This window comes from Electrona antarctica (genome assembly GCF_951216825.1).
Source record: "Electrona antarctica genome assembly, chromosome: 19".
Lineage (NCBI taxonomy): Eukaryota > Metazoa > Chordata > Actinopteri > Myctophiformes > Myctophidae > Electrona > Electrona antarctica.
In genome coordinates this window covers 25,815,117-25,833,651 of record NC_136800.1, presented here as the reverse complement: position 1 = coordinate 25,833,651, position 18,535 = coordinate 25,815,117, and the positions used below count along the sequence as shown (strand labels likewise).

Below are 18,535 nucleotides of genomic sequence, written 5' to 3'. Positions count from 1 at the left end.
CCGAGGCGAATATATATTCAGGTCCAATTCCTCATGGGGGCCGAGATCCCTGGTCCAATTCCTCATGGGGGCCCTGGCCCCCCGGCCCCCACAGACTCTACGTCACTGTGCCCAGGGATCGAACCCCGACCACTGAGCTGGTGACTCATACTGCCCTCCGCTCTTAATACGTGAGGGGGCCGTACTTTTTAGAAAAAAGGAAAAAAATACAAAAAAAAAGTTTGTATAGGAAGGGGGGGCTTGTCTGATGAAAAAAAGCAACTTAAAAACTTTCTTGGGTGTTCACAAAAGCCTGAGTAGACGATAAAATGACCCATACATTTTTCGAAAGTGAAATATCTTACTTTAGGTGAGGGCATATATGAAAAAAAGGCACCTTACCCTAAAAAAATTGCAACAGAAGGTTTCTCAACTGTTTTGTGTAGTATTAGGTGTCCTTAATAACATACTAAAAGTTTACCAAAGTTTGACCATGCGAAAGGTGTTATTTTAGCATAATATGCATAATATGCCCATAACATCCTATATAAGGCAAAAAAGTCCAAATTTCATCATTCTTTAAGTAACATGTGACATATGAAACTAGGGTGTTTGCATGATTCTGAATCCATTCCAAGCATTAGTTTTGCACAAAAAACACTCCTTGGGCTAAATTAGGCCATATCCACTTGACCAAATGTGCTGACCTCATCACGTTTGTGTGGCCGTTTTCCTCCCAAGGAGTGTTTTTTGTGCAAAACTAATGCTTGGAATGGATTCAGAATCATGCAAACACCCTAGTTTCATATGTCACATGTTACTTAAAGAATGATGAAATTTGGACTTTTTTGCCTTATATAGGATGTTATGGGCATATTATGCATATTATGCTAAAATAACACCTTTCGCATGGTCAAACTTTGGTAAACTTTTAGTATGTTATTAAGGACACCTAATACTACACAAAACAGTTGAGAAACCTTCTGTTGCAATTTTTTTAGGGTCAAACCATAATTGCACCTGTCTACTTTCATTTGTGAGCTCATAGAAACCAACCATTTGCGAGATTGGCTCCAGACAGACGCACATATGCTCCCACACACATGCACACACACATACACACAAATATCTTTCATAACTCACCATCAGACTCAGGGTGCAGATCAGCAGTTGGGGCTGAGACTTGTGGTGGACATACAGGGTCTGCATAAGATGGACATACAGGGTTTGGGTATGGAAAGCAGGACAATGAAGTGAGCTCTGTGAGTGGACATGACTGCAATGGGACTCTTGTCATGCATGGTCATTAGAACTACCGTTGAACACTGATGTTAAGTTGACATAACCATGCACCAAAGTCATCAATTTTGCAGCCTTTTATATAGGACAGTGTTCTTCGAATATATGAGGGGGCTGGGTTGGCTATATGTGTGTGTATATATATGTGTATATATATGTGTATATATATATGTGTGTGTATATATATATATATATATATATATATGAAAATATATAAATAAAACACGGCATATTAGAAGTCACCCGAACCAAGGACGGATGTTTTCGATTAATCCATCGTGGTTATCACTCCCTCTATAGTGGTTAAGTGGAGTTTGAAGTTACAAATGGGTTTGTAAAACTTTGTATGAGGAAGGGGGCGAGGCAACTCAAATTAATGTAAAATATCTAAATAGGCCTACTAAATCAATCAAGCAACTTAAAACTATCTGGGCTCTGGGTCTGGGGTGCTCACAAAAGCACAAAAGCCTTGATCAGTAGACGATAAAAATGAAATATCCCTTTAATTAATTAACTTGTCTCAACAGTGGGCGGCTGTGCCGCTGTGGCTCAGGAGGTAGAGCAGGTCGTCTAATGATCCCTGGGTCGGCGGTTCGAATGCCGGCTCCTCTTGTCCACATGTCGAAGTGTCCTTTCCTTGGGCAAGACACTGAACCCTACATTGCCTCCAATGAGTTGGTCGGTGTGAGCTTGCCACCATTGGTGTGTGAATCAGTGAATGTGAGGACGCTTGAGCACTTGGAAAAGCGCTATAAAAATGCAATTAATAAGTAATAAGCACATACAGAATTAGAAACTAACGGTTTACTCAGCCTCCACTCCAGACGAATGGAGAGCATACAACATACTGCTCACACACATGTAGCCTACGCACACATAGCCCACACTTTAACACTCACCATCAGACTCAGGGTGCAGATCAACAGCTGCATAAGATGGATGTACAGGACCTGCAGAGGGAGAGCAGGACAATGAAGTGAGCTCTGTGAGTGGACATGACATGATCCTAGCAATATGGGAACAAAGTGTCCGGCCCGGACACTTATATAGGCTATGGTCCAAAAGATAGCGAGCCTATAGAGCGTCGCAGTCCCGCCCCCTTTCATGACGACACCAGGCCCAGGAAATAAATCCCAATGCATTTTTCCCATAGAGTATATATATAAGATTTTTCCCATAGACATTTCAAAAAGTATTTATTTAAAGACCTTTTAAGCGTCGTACGAAGCCAACTCGAGTCGTGACAAATCATGACAAACACAATATTTTGGACCAAACAAAAAATTACAAAGAACATCAGAACATCCCACTCCACTGACAGATGCCTTCTCTATTTGAGCAACCACATTAAACATGAGGTGGATGCTGGCAGACTACGCATGGTCATGCTGGACTTCCAAAAGGCTTTTGACACCGTGAACCACTCCATACTGCAGGTTAACAAGCTAAAAGCAATTGGTTTCGATAGCACATCAGTGAGCTGGATGCAATCCTACCTGGAGGGGAGAGAACAGATGGTGGAGGGGAATGGAACACTGTCCCCCCCCCCCCTCCCAGTGAGCTGTGGCGTTCCACAAGGAAGCATACTAGGGCCTTTACTGTTCCTAATATATGTAAACGACATGACATCAGCTTGTGACTGCAACTTGTTCCTGTTCGCAGATGACTCGATCGGCACTGCTAGTCTCGGACAGGAACAAACTGCAGGTTGAAAAGGCCCTCAGCTCTGAACTCGGTAGAATCTGCACCTGGCTCGCTGATAACAAACTATCTTTACACCTGGGAAAAACTGAATCCATTCTCTTTGGATCTAATAGTAATCTCAGCAAGGCAAATTACTTCTTGGTTAGAGTGGGTGACAATGTTATCACACGTAAAGATGAAATGACCTACCTACCGTAGGTTCCATCCTGGAGGCCAATCTTTCCGGTGATAAAATGGCCACCAACGTAATCAAAAAAGTCAACCAAAGAAGAAGATTCCTTTACAGGATAACCTCACTGGTCAACAAAAACACCTTGAAGACGTTAACAGGAGCCCTCGTACAAGGTTTCTTTGACTATGCATGCACCTCCTGGTACCACAGCACCTCAAAAGGCCCTTAAAACTAGGCTCCAGACTACCCAAAACAAACTGGTCAGGCTCCTACTTGGCCTCACCCCCGCCCACTTTGACAGGCTGGAATGGCTTAGGGTCGACGACAGAGTACAGCATCTTGCAATGGGTCTGGTCCACAAGATTCGATACACCACCAAGATACCCATGTATGAATGAATAGTTTATTTCGGTCTTAAAACAACATGTACATGATTATTACAGCAGCAATACCCATGTAGGCCTACCTGTCTAGATACTTCCTTAATGTTAACGAAGTCCACACCCACAACACCAGAGGGAGTGCAACGAACCATGTACAATGCAGATTCGGCACAAACAAGGGACTAAATTATTTTCGCTCCTATGCCACCAAAATGTGGAACGCCCTACCAACAGTCCTTAAGACATGTGAATCCCTTGACTCCTTCAAAACCGCTCTCAAAGGGCACCTACGGACGGCTGCAATTCGAAACTGGCCCCCGTAAAAATCTGAATCCCCCCACCGCCCACCCCTTTTTCCCCTCACTGTATATGTTTCTTTTCCCTTTTTACCTCCTTTATGATGAATTCCTGTTCTGTTCTTTGACTATATAGAAGTGTCTATTTGTACGTCTCTAAATGTTTTGATGAATTGAACAAGGTGGACCCTCATGTAAACAAGTGTAATGCTTAATTGGGTTGTCCACTCACAGTTAACAGTCTTTGTATTGAGTTTGTGCTTGAAATGTACTGTACTTCTGCAAACTGACAAGAGTTTGCTTTGTCCGCGGTGTAAACGTCTTAAATACTTTCTCTGAGGAAAAGTCTGAGGAAAATGAGTATAACCTAAGAGTATAACTCTAAGGGAAAATGAACGGGGATTTATTTCCCGGGTCTCTCGAGGGGGCAGGACTGCGACGCTCTATAGGGGCGAGTCGACGACGACGGTGTAAATATAAAAAAAAATAGAACGGGGGTCCGTCATGACAAAACTCTTATTTCAAAAGATTTTTTTTAAAACTATTTCATATATTTCCAGGCTAGTACAAATGTGGCAATAGAGCTTGCAGATCTGCTATTTTCACTAGTTTGCGGCCCGAGCAAACGTCTAATTTCTCATTTGGCTATCCCTCTCCGGAGTCTCCGCTCATGTAGGCCTATAGCTCCGGAGGGAGAGGTCCCATATGGGCCTATTTTTGGTTGAGCTTAAAAGTTTGGGAACCACTGCGCTGTCCGGCGGGGATTCCTGCATGTGTCATCCCAAGCTTCAGCTGCCAGACGTTCATCCTTCATCTACTGAATGGCGGCCAATTGAGTTGACAAAAATGGTGCCATACAGTAATGACGCACATATGCAACACTGCACTGCTGTCAAAGGCTGAACTGTCATTTATAATTATAATAAAAGTAGCCTATAGGTCATTACACACTGGCGAATTAGCGACGCGAATTATTCGTGCGAATAATTCGCCTTTTTTTTAAAACCAATTGAAGTCAATGCAAGCTTCCACATCAGTGGCGAATGTGCGAATGTGCGAAAATGCGACCGTTTTCGCTCTTTCGCTCTATTTGTTCGCTCCGGTGTTCGCTCCGGTGTCGAATTTTTTATTCGCGTCGCTAATTCGCCAGTGTGTAATGACCTTAAGTATTAATTATAGGGAGAACAGGCATTATGAATATCATTCAAAAAACATCTTTATTACATCTCTGATGTCCTCGTTATTCTCATTTGAACTGAATGTGTAACAATTTACATAAATGAAGTACAGTGTCAGTAGCCTATATATAACTAACATTTATTTTTGATAAAATAATATCACTTACACCACCTTTAACATGCTCAAATGATTTATCCGTTCTACTTGATGGCGTTCCTAACTGAAATTGAAGCCCTGGTTGCTAAAAGGTAGGCAGGCTACTACATGGAAAACCCAACCAAAATCCATTCCACACTTATATGCTTTGTTTCGGTTGAGAGTTTGGCCACAATGTCTGCTTTATTTGGGTTGTGAGTTTTGCCACAACTTCCGCTTTAGCTACTTTAAAGTAGGCCTACCTGTCAATGATATTTCTGACAGGCTTGACCAGCTAAAATACCAGTTCACCAAATTCCAAACTTAGTTATCTTCATGTCTACTTACTGTGTCTCTGAGGAGGGCTGTGGAGTTTGGACAGTTCAGAAACCTGCCTTTGATTTTCATGGGTTATAATCAAGATTAAAACAAAACAAAGTTTGAAAGATTTTCACTTCATGCACAATGAATCTGGAATATTATGGAAGTTTCACAAATTATATTACAGAAAGAAATGAACTTTTCCATGCTATTCAATTTGTGATGAACCTGTATCACAACCTTTTCATGTAACCACCTCGCTCTGACTTATAGTGCGTTAGCTTAGATCAACATCATAGGAATAGAGGTATTGGGTCGCACACAGCAAGAATGAATTTTCAAATTATTCTTGCTGTGTGCGACCCAATAACTCTATTCCGAACCTGTATCACACACATACATGGATCATTGTGTCTATCTGGTATCTGGCCTGGTTAACCACTCCCCCTTGAAAACATTTCATTTCTTTCGGTGAGGGGATTTGTAATTTTGTCTTAAAGGGGGAGTTTTACCAGGCTAGTTCTCATCCATCATGGTTTACTAAAGAGCTTAAGTCAGAATATAGTTTTAACATTTATTTTGGTAAAATATCACTTTCACCTCAAAACATACAATTAACCCTTCGCTAAATCCCACCTCAAAAAGCGATTGTCCAATGCCAATCTAAATAGTTTAGCAACTGTTGCAGGTCAAGCTTTCGCCACCTCATAGCTGTCAATGTTATTTTGCATGGCTGCGTTGTTGAACATATACACGGCTTAACGTCGGGAAACTTACACGCCTGACCCACCCAGGTGATGGCAATAATATCAATGACCGTAGTCTTACCGTGCAACATGAAAACTCCTGTCGGGTAGTCGTTAAAAGTTGATTTCTCCCTCTGTCATTTCCTCGTATTTCTAGTTTATTTAAATAGTGTCATGCAAATTTGGGGAAGAAGGACAGCTTGCCCTGTCTCCTCGCTGCCAACGTGCCTAGTGGACAAGGACGTGTTGGGGTCCTTGGGGAGGGACTTAGTGAAGGGCTATTGTAGCCCTGGTTGTTAAAAAAAAAAGGTTTGGAACACCGACCAAAATGAATCACTTCACTTTGTTTGAGTTGTGAGGCTCAAGTCACAGACCACAAATAAGACAGTGAGTAGACAGATATGGTGCCATTTTATAGTAAGCAGACAACAATGCATTGTTAGCTTGAAGATCAGACCTTTTTGGCGAGCGACACCACATACGTCAGATCAGGGTTGGATACCGACAACCACTTCTTTATTCTATATATGGTTACCTCATTGTAGGACAAACAGTTGGAATACCTGATCTGCTTGCTCACAAGTCACATCGGATCTGCATGCTCACAAGTCACATCGGAAAACATGAGCTTGTAGGTGCCATAAAAATAAATAAGTTTTACCTCTAATTACATTCCCAAAATAGGGACACCACAAAAATGACCCCACGAAACCTTGAATTCATGGAGATTTTGTATTATTTGTGACATTCCTGAGTCATTCCCTTGTCAGTAGGAGACTTCGCCGGTTCTCAAATTATTGGTTTAGGTATGTCATACAAAAAAAATACAATAAAAAACAATGTCCATAAATTCAAAGCTTCATGGGGCGTGTAAATTATAGAAAATAAGTAATTTGTTGGGTGAACTACTCCTGTTAATGTTAAACTTATTTTTCCAGTCTATAGTAAGATGTAAAAGTAATGATGTTTTCACTGCCTGGCACTGGGTAATTCTTGGAAAACCAAAAAGGTCGCTCACCCCTGCGTCAGGTCCCAGGGGAGTTACAACATTGATTCTCAAAGTCAGGTCCTCAAAAACGAGTGATAGTTAGGAACTGTAACTCCAAGAAATGATAAATGGAACCAAATAGACCCGCCAGGGTCCATTCTGTTCCATGGCCTAATGCATAGCAAACAGGGGGTGCTTGAAATTAAAAGGTCTGAGAAGAACTGGTTTAGAAGATGATTTGGGCTCTGAAGTGGTGCTGTTTGGTTTTGTTGTGGTTCATTCCCATCCTCATCATCCATCTACTCTTCATCCTTTGAACGTACTGCATGTCCTTCTGCTGACGATAGGAGCACGAGGCTGCTGCACGGGGAGACACATCCACAAGACAATGAAGAGCATTATGTTCGGTGCACACCTCACTGCTTTGAACTAGAGCTCGATGGCGGGCTCCATTTAAAAACAAATTAACTCTGCCTGTGGACATAAGAGGGACCTGCATTTTCAGCAGGGAAAAATGTGAAGACACACAGCCTAAGGCCTTGAATCAAGTTTTGACTGCATTAACTTAACATTTATAGATAAAATTTACGTTAAAGGGGCATTCCACTCATTTTCAACATTTTACTATGTCATTAATATACCTTAGAGCTGTTAATGTTATAATAATAAAAAGGTTCCCCCATTCTGTGTTTCCTAGAACTAGAGGTCTGAAAAAAATCATTAACATGGTGAAACACATCTTGATGATGTCATCAAGATGTGTTTCACCATGTTAATGATATTTTTCATAATTACAGTTCTAGGAAACACAGAATGGGAGGACCTTTATTATTTCCACACAACAGCTCTAAGGTATATTAATGACATAGTAAAATGTTGAAAATGGGTGGTTTTCCCCTTTAAGTATAAATGGTCAGTCTAGCACCAGCGAATATATGCATATGTACTACAGACTATCAACTACAACTAGGGGTCTGTATAATCAAATATTGAAATAATCGTTTTTGAGGATTAAAAATAATTAATATTAATGTTTTTATTTCATTTTTGCAAAGGATTTACAATTTAGGCATTTAGCAGATGCTCTTAATCCAGAGCGATTTACAGTAAGCAGGAACAAAAAACATGGTAATACATCAAATACATAAAAATAGTCATCATGAATCATACGTATGCTAAGAACCTAACAGTGGAATATAATGAACTACCGTATGCATATATACTATAGTGCTATGTCTACATGAAATGCTATCTAAGTTACATAGGTTGAGCCTTTGCGTACGCCTGTAAGCTCATCGAGGCAATGGCAAGTGCTACAGCAAGTGCTATGGGCTAAGATGGAGTCTGAAGAGGTGCGTTTACAGACTACCGTGGAAAGGATATACTGTCATCCAAAGCACTAACTACATGTTAGAGTATGCCTAGTATGGGTGTAATATGTTTTCTGTTCTGCATTGGCATGTTCTAGCCTAATGTGCAAGGCTAGTCCACTAGGGCTAGTCTCAGAAGAAATTCATCAGGATAACATAATAATTGCACTAGAATAATCAACTTTGATGTTCTCAGTAATGCACAATTTGTACATAACTTAACAGTGGACATAACACTGATGTGTATGTGTCAACAGTGGGTATGTGTATAATATTGTCAATGCACAGTAAAGTACGATTGGTTATCACAACAGAACGTATAAAGAAAACTCTCATACCCAGCTGCATGTCTCCCCCCCATCCCAGGGCTCGGTACTGCTTGAGGACACGCCCCACTGTGTTCCTATTGGTCCTCACAGCCACCGTCCTCTGGACACCAAAGCGTTGCTTGTAGTACCGCATCAACGAGCGATGGCCGATCTTCGCACCTGGAGCAAACGATGTAGAAGAAGGTTAACACCTTGAGGGCTCGGGCCTATTTAATCCATTAATAAAATGTGCCCATCGTTTATAGCGCCCGGACCACTTTCACCGGCGGACCGGAAGTTGTTGTGAATGTCTGTGTAGCAGCTAACAATAGCCACACCACTCTAGAGTCGACCGACAACAACGGGAGGTAAGAATAAATCTATCGCGACTAGCGACTGGACAGCGGAGCGCCGTCTAACACAGGATCTTTTTTTCATAATTAGACGGGATGATTTAGATCTCGAGTTATGAACGTTTTAAGATTTTCGTTGTCGTCCGCTAAACAGGCAGGGAACATTTTCGATGACGTGTCACTGTTGTGCAACACCGAGGATTGGGCAACAAGCACTCCTAGGCTGTGGAGCGATGCGACCGGTTTTGATATCATTAATCTCCGTCGTTTTTATCAATCTCCGTCTCGGGCAACTGACCGTGCACTTGAACTTGACGGTGATCTCCGTCTTGCGCCTCCAAGGTGTTAACAAATGCACACTGAGTCAGTTAACAGTAATGGCCCCTACACACTGCAAGATATATTGCTCCGATTATGCTGGCTGGGAGCTTTTTTGGTGCTCAGTCTGCTCACTGCTGTCAAAAATAGTCTAAATCTTAAACCAACGCATCTCACTTGGATATGTTGATAAAACAGTGTCGAAATCTACGCAGCAGGGCAACTGTTATAATGGAAACAAACAGAGAGAGAGACGCAGAGAGACAGAATTATTTAACGAAAATCAAGATTTAGCGTCCTGCACATACTTTTCACCCTGTGTATTCCTGTGTGTGTGTGCAGTGTGTGAGAGTCGAGGGAAGCGTTACAGAGTCCGTTAGATGTTTGAGTAGTGAGTCAGTTACCTGAAGGCAGAGTCAGGTAGTTTAGTAGTGAGTCAGTCAGTGAGTCAGTTACCTGAAGGCAGAGTCAGGAACTCAGTTTCTTCATCATATTCCAGGTTCTTCTCGTCAGGAAAACCTTCATCTTCCATGTCAGCCTCCTCTCCCTCCTTCCTGTCCGGGTAACTACCCCTGTTGGCACAAGTAACAAACACATACTATTATTAACGCAAGTCCGATTCTAAAAATGCCTTCTAAATCCTAACAGTATTCTGAAAAACTTAAGTTGCTATATATATTGTCGTTGGGTATCCAAAACCCTGATGATCCTTTTTATGATCATTTTTAAAACAGTGAAAATAGCCAATCTATAAGGCCCCACAAGGCGTTGTGGGCTTGTATAATTGCCAATACGTATGTGGTCAAAACAGTGAGGTAATGCCCGTTATAGGGGTCTGGCTCAAAAGCCCTAACCAAAGGGTCAAGACGGTTTTAGCGTTGTCCCTGCGGTGTGATATGTCTTGTTGCACGTTGACCCTAGTGATTCAACACATGGAATTCAATGGCCCAAACCACACCAAAGAAGGGCCGAGACGGTTTTAGAGTGAACTCCTTGCAACCGTTTGGACCCAAGGAGTTGCATCATGGTGACCCTTTGGTGTGGTTAGGCCCATATTCCCAATAGTCTAAATTCCAGTCTAAATTCAAACTGTTACCTGAAGTCATAGAAGTCTGCAAACTCCAGCGCCGCGTCTCCGTCGGTGAACAGCTTACAGTGGCTCTTGTCCACCATGTGACCCTGCACCGCCTTGGTGGAGTAAAACGAGCGTCCCTTCTCGTTACACCACAGACACACGTTGCCAGCACCCACCTTCTCCGCTGGACACACACACACACACACACACACACACACACACACACACACACACACACACACACACACACACACACACACACACACACACACACACACACACACACACACACACACACACACACACACACACACACACACACACACACACACACACACACACACACACACACACACACACACACACACACACACACACACACACACACTTTATAATTCTTATCCCACGATTTTGCAAGGGGCAGTGGACTGACATCATGCTTCCTTATATGCATGAGGAGTCCAAGCTGCTTCCTTTCACCTGACAGGGGAGAGTTTCCCAGGCCGGAGTGTGTGGAAGGAACAGGAACGTTATTCCGACCAGTCACCTTCAGGCGCGCCGCCTGAAGGTGACTAAGATGCGGAGTTTCAGCAAGTGTCAATCATGTTCAACCACATAGTCTGCAAAAGGTTATGCATGGAATAAAGACATTTCAGGCTTGTGGATCTGCTACTCTTACTAGCTTTTGAATTTGAATCCTTAAAAGTTACAGTTTTGGACACACAAGGTCTCCCACCCCAACAAGAGAGGATAAATAGTGCTACCACTCACTCACCCAGGTAGCTGATCATTCCTTTCAGATTGACCAGGAACTCCAAGTCAGGGATGAAGAAGCTGTGCACTTTGGTCATGTGAGCGACGTTCTTGATGAGTGTCCTGGAGTGATGCGAGCAGAACAGACAGTCTGTGACGGCGAGGGAGCCGGGCAGAACGTCCGGCCTGTCAACCGACGGCGCTGACGACTCCTCCGGCTCCATCGACTCCCCCGGCTCTTCGTCCTCTTCCATGTCATCGTCGTCGTCATCATCATCGTCGTCATCATCGTCGTTGTCGACGTCCTCCCACTCTTCTAGAAGAGAGACAGGAGTTAGTTTACGGGTACGTACAGGTCTAGTCTGGTCAAAACCACAGAGAGCTCCCTAGATTACGTGTGAGGTTTTTTTTCGTCAATGAAAAAGCGCTAGGACATGTACACACGTCATCACAATCAGTCGGTTGGATTAGCTATGACATTGACATGACTTTTGACTAAGTGTTTAACCGTACTCTGTTCTGTATAATTTCTGCCTAATAAAGTATTCGATCAATCAGTCCAAACCCCCGGACTCCACTATGAGAACCACTGGTTAGAATGCTCTCGGTTATTTGATTAATCGAAAAAGTAATAAAACAATAATCAATATTTGTAGCCCTAATTATCAAGTGTGCTACATCAGCGACCCATTTTAAATCACTCCTCAAGACACACCTGTTTGAAGCTACGTTTCATTCTTGAATCTTTTATCTGTTGTTTTTGTTATTTATGTGGCATCTGTTACATTTGACTCATCTGTTTTTCATTTTTGTGGATTGCCCTTGCTTTTATGGCCAACTCTTTGCGCTTTGCTCCCTCTACCGGTTACATGCATGTACAGCACTTTGTAAATTATGTTTTGAAATGTCCTATATGAATTATTAATTATACAATTATTACTAATATATAGAAATTGGCTTCCCGCCCTCAGGAAGGTAATCTCTGGTCGCCAAGATGCCGAATTGAGATACAAGAAATCACCAATCGCATATATGTGCAGACTGTTAATGATTTCTTAAATGATGCTTATGTTCTGTGCTGTAATCAGCAAAACAAATTGTGTTATTAAAGGCGGCTGTCCTTTTAAACTCGTAAATCGTAATCGTGCTGAAAGCTGAATAACCCATTAAAACAGAGAAGGCTTGCATCTGTGTAATTTTAGATTTTAAATCTGTGTGGAGAATGTTTGAAGAAAGAATAATTTAGAATGTTTCTTCTAGAAGATTTGGGAGGGTCTGCGGGCAACTACATATCATTCAGAGTGGTCCTTGGCACTAAAACGTTTGAGGATTACTGATTTAGAAGGCATTTGTAAGTCTTTATTGGGATAAACGACCATTATGTCTCCTCACCTTCTTCTGCCGTTGCCGCCACCGCTGCGTCTCCTTGCTCCTCCTTGTCTTTGGTCTCCATCCTCCTGGCCTGCTCCTCCAGCCACACCATGCGAGGAGCTTTCTCTGCTCGCCTCCTCTCCTCCACTCCTTCTCCCTTCTCCTCCTGTGGGCCTGTGGAGGAGGAGGAGGCCTGGGTCTTTCCTGGCGCGGCACGGTGCTGCTGCTCCTTCAGGGCGTCTCTCAGGGCCTGGTTCTTGGCGTCGTGGTCCGTCCTCCCCTCCTCCTCCTCCTCCTCCTCCTCCTCCTCTTCCTCTCCTCCGCTCAGACCTTTCTCCAGGTTCTTCTCGTTCATCTTCTCCACCTTCCGCTGAGCGGCCAGCACCGCCTGTTTCTCCACCTGATGGTTTCATTAATGTTATTGACAAAAATGCATTTACCGCCATAAATAAATGCTATAAAAGAGCACATGTCTGCAATTTGAAACTGGACCGCAGACAGTGTTGATTTTGACAGCAATCTTTTTAGATAGTCTTTTGAGTAACATTTCATTTAGTTATAGTCATATGAAATGTTTTACTTTGTCTATTTTTAGTCAACTAAATAATCCATACGATTTTAGTCAACTAAATCTACAGCTGATTTTGACGACTAAAATGTGTTTTAGCGGGCCGATCTACAAGCTCATAATGCGTCGCAGCACAACATGTTGTGATCTTGTAGATGTGCCATTTTCAGCATGCAACCAAGTATAAAATGACTTGTCTTTTAAATTCTACTGGATCTCTTCTCCACTAGTCCCTCCCTAACATTAGTCTAGTTTTTGAGTGGTGCAACCACTCCCTTACAGACTTATGTGTGTGGGTGGGTGCCTGCCTGCCTGGCTGGGTAGTGGGTAGGTATGAGCATGAAAACAGCATGGTTGTTTTTCACCACCTGTGCGCAACCTAACACACACACAAACACACACGCACATATTAACTGTATATATGGGGAAACCGGGGGGTGGGGGGTGTGATTTTTATTTCTTGATGAAACTGTCAATATATTTAGTCTTAGTCCTAATTTCAGCTTTAATATAGCATCAATAATTTTAACAACTCAGTTTTTATTTAGTTTTCCTCTGTGAAAAAATGTAGTCAAAGAACATTTTTCGTTTTTAGTCAATGAAATCAACACCGAGACAAGTCTTCTAGCTTGCCAAAATCAATCACCCCAAAGTTTTTCTGTAACTATACTTTTACTGCTGCTAGTGTTGATGACCACGATGGATATTGGAAACCTTTGGCAATCTGATAATGGTATCGGTACATCTCAGGTGGTTGTGGTAAGTAATGTACTTCATTGTACACTATTTGTGTGTTGCGTTTAATACATTTTGTGTCTTACTTTTAACTGGTTTATACAGTACAACGTGTGGGCACGTCATAAGCAATCCAACCGACGGGGTGCTAGCTACGTGTACACACATCCTAGCTACGTGTACACACGTCCTAGCTACGTGTACACACGTCCTAGCTACGTGTACACACGTCCTAGCCCATTTTCAATGATATCAAACGAGAGAAGAATATTCTGTTTTTTTCCCTCTTTTTTTTTAGTTGGCCTCCAAGGCCACCATACTCTTCGCTCTTCGTTCATCCGAAGTCCCGGTCACTTCCCTGTTTACCGCTGCAGAAAGAATCCCTTGTATCTGCCCTCCGTGGTTTTGATCAGATGGATATACTAAGCTCTTCATTTCTGACTTCTGACCTGCCTCTTGTTCAAAATATGAACGTGAGGGATCATCGAGCGATTTTGATCGAAACGAGAGCAAGGTTTTTTTCCGGAGTAAAAGCGGCCATATCTTCCCGGCACCCGAGCTTCTATTTTGAAGGAATCCCGGCGCCGATTGTGATTTCAGGCTTTCATCAAATGTGACTAAATGGTTAACACCTTAGAAGCCCGGAACTATTTAATCCATTTCATCCAGGGTGCCCATCATTTGTAGCGCACAGACTACTTTTACCGGCGCACCGGAAGCTGGTGTGCATGTCTGTGTAGCAGCTAACAATAGCCACACCACTCTAGATTCGATCAACAACAACGGGAGGTAATAATAAATCTATCGCGACTAGCGACTGGACCGCTGAGCGCCGTCTAACATAGGATCTTTTTTCAGAATTAGACGGGATGATTTAGATCGGGAGTTATGATCGTTTTAAGATTTTCGTTTTCGTCAGCTAAACAGGCAGGGGAGATTTTCGATGACGTGTCACTTTTTGACACGTCATCGGATTAATTAATCTCTGTCTTGTTTATCAATCTCCGTGTTGGGCACTTGACCATGACCTTGAACTTGGACGGAGAACTCCGGCTTGGACATCCAAGGTGTTAAGGACAGTTACTGTACCTGTGTTTGTGTGACTGCAGGTGGTTGTGGTACCTGTTGGTGTTTGTGTGACTGCAGGTGGTTGTGGTAAGCGTTGGCGGTGTTGAACTTCTTGCTGCAGGTGGCACAGAACTCCCCGGCGGCCGCGACCGCCACTTTGAGGTCTGCTGCGGCCCGCTGGGCCAGGACCCTCTCCTGGAAGTTCTCTGCATGGGGAGAGAAGGATAGATACAATAGATTATCAGTAAGCAGATACAACAGCAAGTTACAACACGCAACTGTGTGTGGGGAGGAATTAGTTGTCATTATGACTAAATTGGGGAGAAAAATGGGTGAAAAGCACAAAAAATGTAAACTGTAATAAGCTATAATATTATGTAATACCTATGTAATAATGTGATACCAAGTAATAATATTTTTTAAAAGGATGCCCAACACTTGACAGCATGACAGCCAGCAGCTTCTTCGTGGTACTGTCATGACTGGCATGACACCTTGTAACACTAGTATAACAAAATAACATTGTACCAAAGACAAAAACACAATTTTCTGAACAGAGGCAAATCAGGAGAAATCGATTTTGTTTATCGACCATTCTCTGTCCCAGCAACACACTCTCGCGAGCTCTAGCGACAGTAAACATCAGACGGCACCCGCTTAGGAGACCATTTGTATGTCATTCTCTGTACAGTGTCGCCTCTAGCTAGAGGCTACAATTGGGATGGTGGATCTTTCTAATTAAAAAAAGAAGAATAAACCCTTACCCGTTTGACCAGATGAAGAGCCTTGGCTCGAAACGCCGTCAATAAATTATATTGGAGTAGATGAGTGTGCAGGTTTATTCTTCTTTTTCTTCACTTTCCAACCCAGCACCTCAACTATGTGATGTGCATATTCTATTAGTTTGTGTAGGATCTTTCTACATATCCACCATCTGTGAGTTTACTCACCAGCGGTGACGGGTGGCATCTCGGCCACCTTGCGCTTCAGGTTGTAGCGGTGCCAGTCGGTCTTGTAGTGCGCCCGCTGCACCTCGCCATCGCTGAACGCCACCCTGCAGCTGATGCAGGTGTAGGACGACATGACGCCTGGCTGGACGGACACACACACACACACACACACACACACACACACACACACACATTATACCAGTGGTTCTCAACGGCACACCGTGAGAGTATATAAAGTGGACCTCCAAAAGTGGACCTTTTCACTACTTACTATACTTGAGTATGCATTTGATGTATGACCTTGGTATACTACAATCTCTACCATGATAATAATAACAACAACAACAACAATAATAATAACTAGACAATACTGAAGTGATGACAATAGTGGGATCACTACTAGAGCCCACAATAATAGTAGTAAAAAATAACTAAATCACATGCATGTACTGTTAACAATCTTGTTAATAATAAAGCATTCAATCTGTCTGTCTGTCTCATGACATGACAGAACATTAGAACAGAATACTGTACTATTATTAGATTCCGTTTATTACAGTGGCAGTTTGAAAAAATGCCACTATTCTGAATAATGAGTCTGACTACTAAAGCCAATACGTGTTGGTAACATTTTGGATGTTAGGGCTGTAACCAGAGTATTTCTACGTTTTGGTATTTATTTGGTGCTTTTTTACTCAAGTAAAATAAATCAAGAGTCACCCTTCTTCCACCACAAAAAAACAGCTAACATTAGCAACTAAAAGCTAACTAAACGTTGACGCATGCGTGTCATCAACAGTATAACATCGCTAGTGAAACTAAATGAAAGATACAAAGTTCACTTACTTTAATTACAGCACCGAATCCTCTCTAATGTGTATAAATATAAATGTATATATACACGCTTGTTAATGTTGTTATGATACTGCTACTCTGCTGCAAACACGAGGGTTACTTCCTGGTAACCCTTGAACTCGACGATTCTTCGTTGTGATTAGAGGTGCTTTACCGCCACCAACTGGACTGGATGTGGAACTTGAGATTATAAATAAGACATTCTATATTCTTTTAAACCGCAAAAAATGGTTTAAAAGGCCGTGGCAAAATAGATCTCATGCCCAAAATGAGACTAATGGGGCCCAGAGCAGCAAACTGGTATACATAGACACAATGGCAGTTTATGGTCCATTTAGCCTATACATTTGTGTTTCTGGTCAAATTTATTGACCTGTTATTTTGTATGTCTGACTGTGACAAAAAGATAATATTGATGAAATGCTTCATCACGAGGCAAGCTGGCATGGTGATGATGGTGGTGACCTCTGGTTAAGCTCTGTTGTTAAAACGTTTAATACCTTCAAAAACATCATTTTTGACAAAAATTACAACCAAAATAGGGGATGCCAGGTTGAAATAGGTTACCTAAATCTGTTTCTTTGCTGTTACCAAGTGGCTTTAATTGTTGCATAAAAAAGAGATTCTTCTAAATATTATATGTTCTGTAGTCACTAGTCATGCATGTTCCACTGTTTCTGACTGGCTAGACTGTGGTTGATACACTTGTTCGTTTAGTTTTACACTGCCACCTAGTGGGTATATTAGTTCAGAACAAATCACACATCCACAATTTTACAGTGGATGGATGTAGGGCCAGGGGTGGTTGTATTTGGTCTCCCTGCTCTTCTATTGAGACATTTAGATTGTGATTGTGTCAAAGGTCATGTCTCAACTATCAGTACTACTAACCGCTGGTCTTGTCTCTGTGTCCAAAACAAAAATGTGGCATTGCCACTCATGGAAGCTACGAGAGTGTGCGGCTATACTTCTTTATTGTTCATGTCTCAACTAGACACAGGATCCGACAGGAATTTTGACCTGATGATCAAGATTCAATGTTACCCCCCCCCCCCCCCCCCCACACACACACACACACACACACTGAAGTATACTAGTGAGTTTATTGTATTGACATTCTCCAGTTCAGTTAATTACATGAATTATGCACATGTACGTGGGTTCAGACACACTCCGCTCAGGTCTCTGTGTGACTCGTCACTGTAAGGGCCGATTCATACTCCTATTTTTGAGCCGAATAAAAGTCGGTTCGGCTCTGTAGAGCCTACAATGTGACGTCATTTGAGGTTTGGGGGGGCGGGTACCGTCCTAAAGTCGGCTCTTCGGTGCTACTGAAAATTTCTGACGAGCCGAAATCATTTCGGCACTACAGCGCCGAAACAGCGGTAAAATGGAGTATGAATCGGCCCTTAGGCAGTGCTTCTCAGTTCTCAAACTTTTAATTTCACTTTTGTCGCCCCAAGCATAAACTGGCCTTACTCTGTGGAACCCCATCACTTTGAGAGTTTACAGACCTGGATCAATTGTGGAACTATCAATCATTTAGCTGGTGACCTCCTGGGAAGCCCTTCAAGGACCCCCTGGGGGTCCCCGGAACCCACTTTGAGTA

At 42.5% G+C, this 18,535-nt stretch overlaps 1 protein-coding gene across 1 annotated transcript; it reads right to left on the bottom strand.

Moving 5' to 3' along the window:
* Window positions 1-5,031: 5,031 nt before the first annotated feature.
* znf622 (zinc finger protein 622) lies at window positions 5,032-17,076 on the bottom strand. Its single transcript, XM_079529143.1, has 9 exons — window positions 16,918-17,076; window positions 16,072-16,213; window positions 15,176-15,327; window positions 12,772-13,150; window positions 11,402-11,695; window positions 10,648-10,810; window positions 10,008-10,123; window positions 8,911-9,060; window positions 5,032-7,562 (listed from the first exon to the last, which is right to left on the bottom strand). Exons 2-9 carry the CDS (start codon window positions 16,202-16,204, stop codon window positions 7,429-7,431), a joined length of 1,521 nt encoding a protein of 506 aa, XP_079385269.1. The 5' UTR covers window positions 16,205-16,213; window positions 16,918-17,076; the 3' UTR covers window positions 5,032-7,428.
* Between the last annotated feature and the right edge of the window lie 1,459 nt (window positions 17,077-18,535).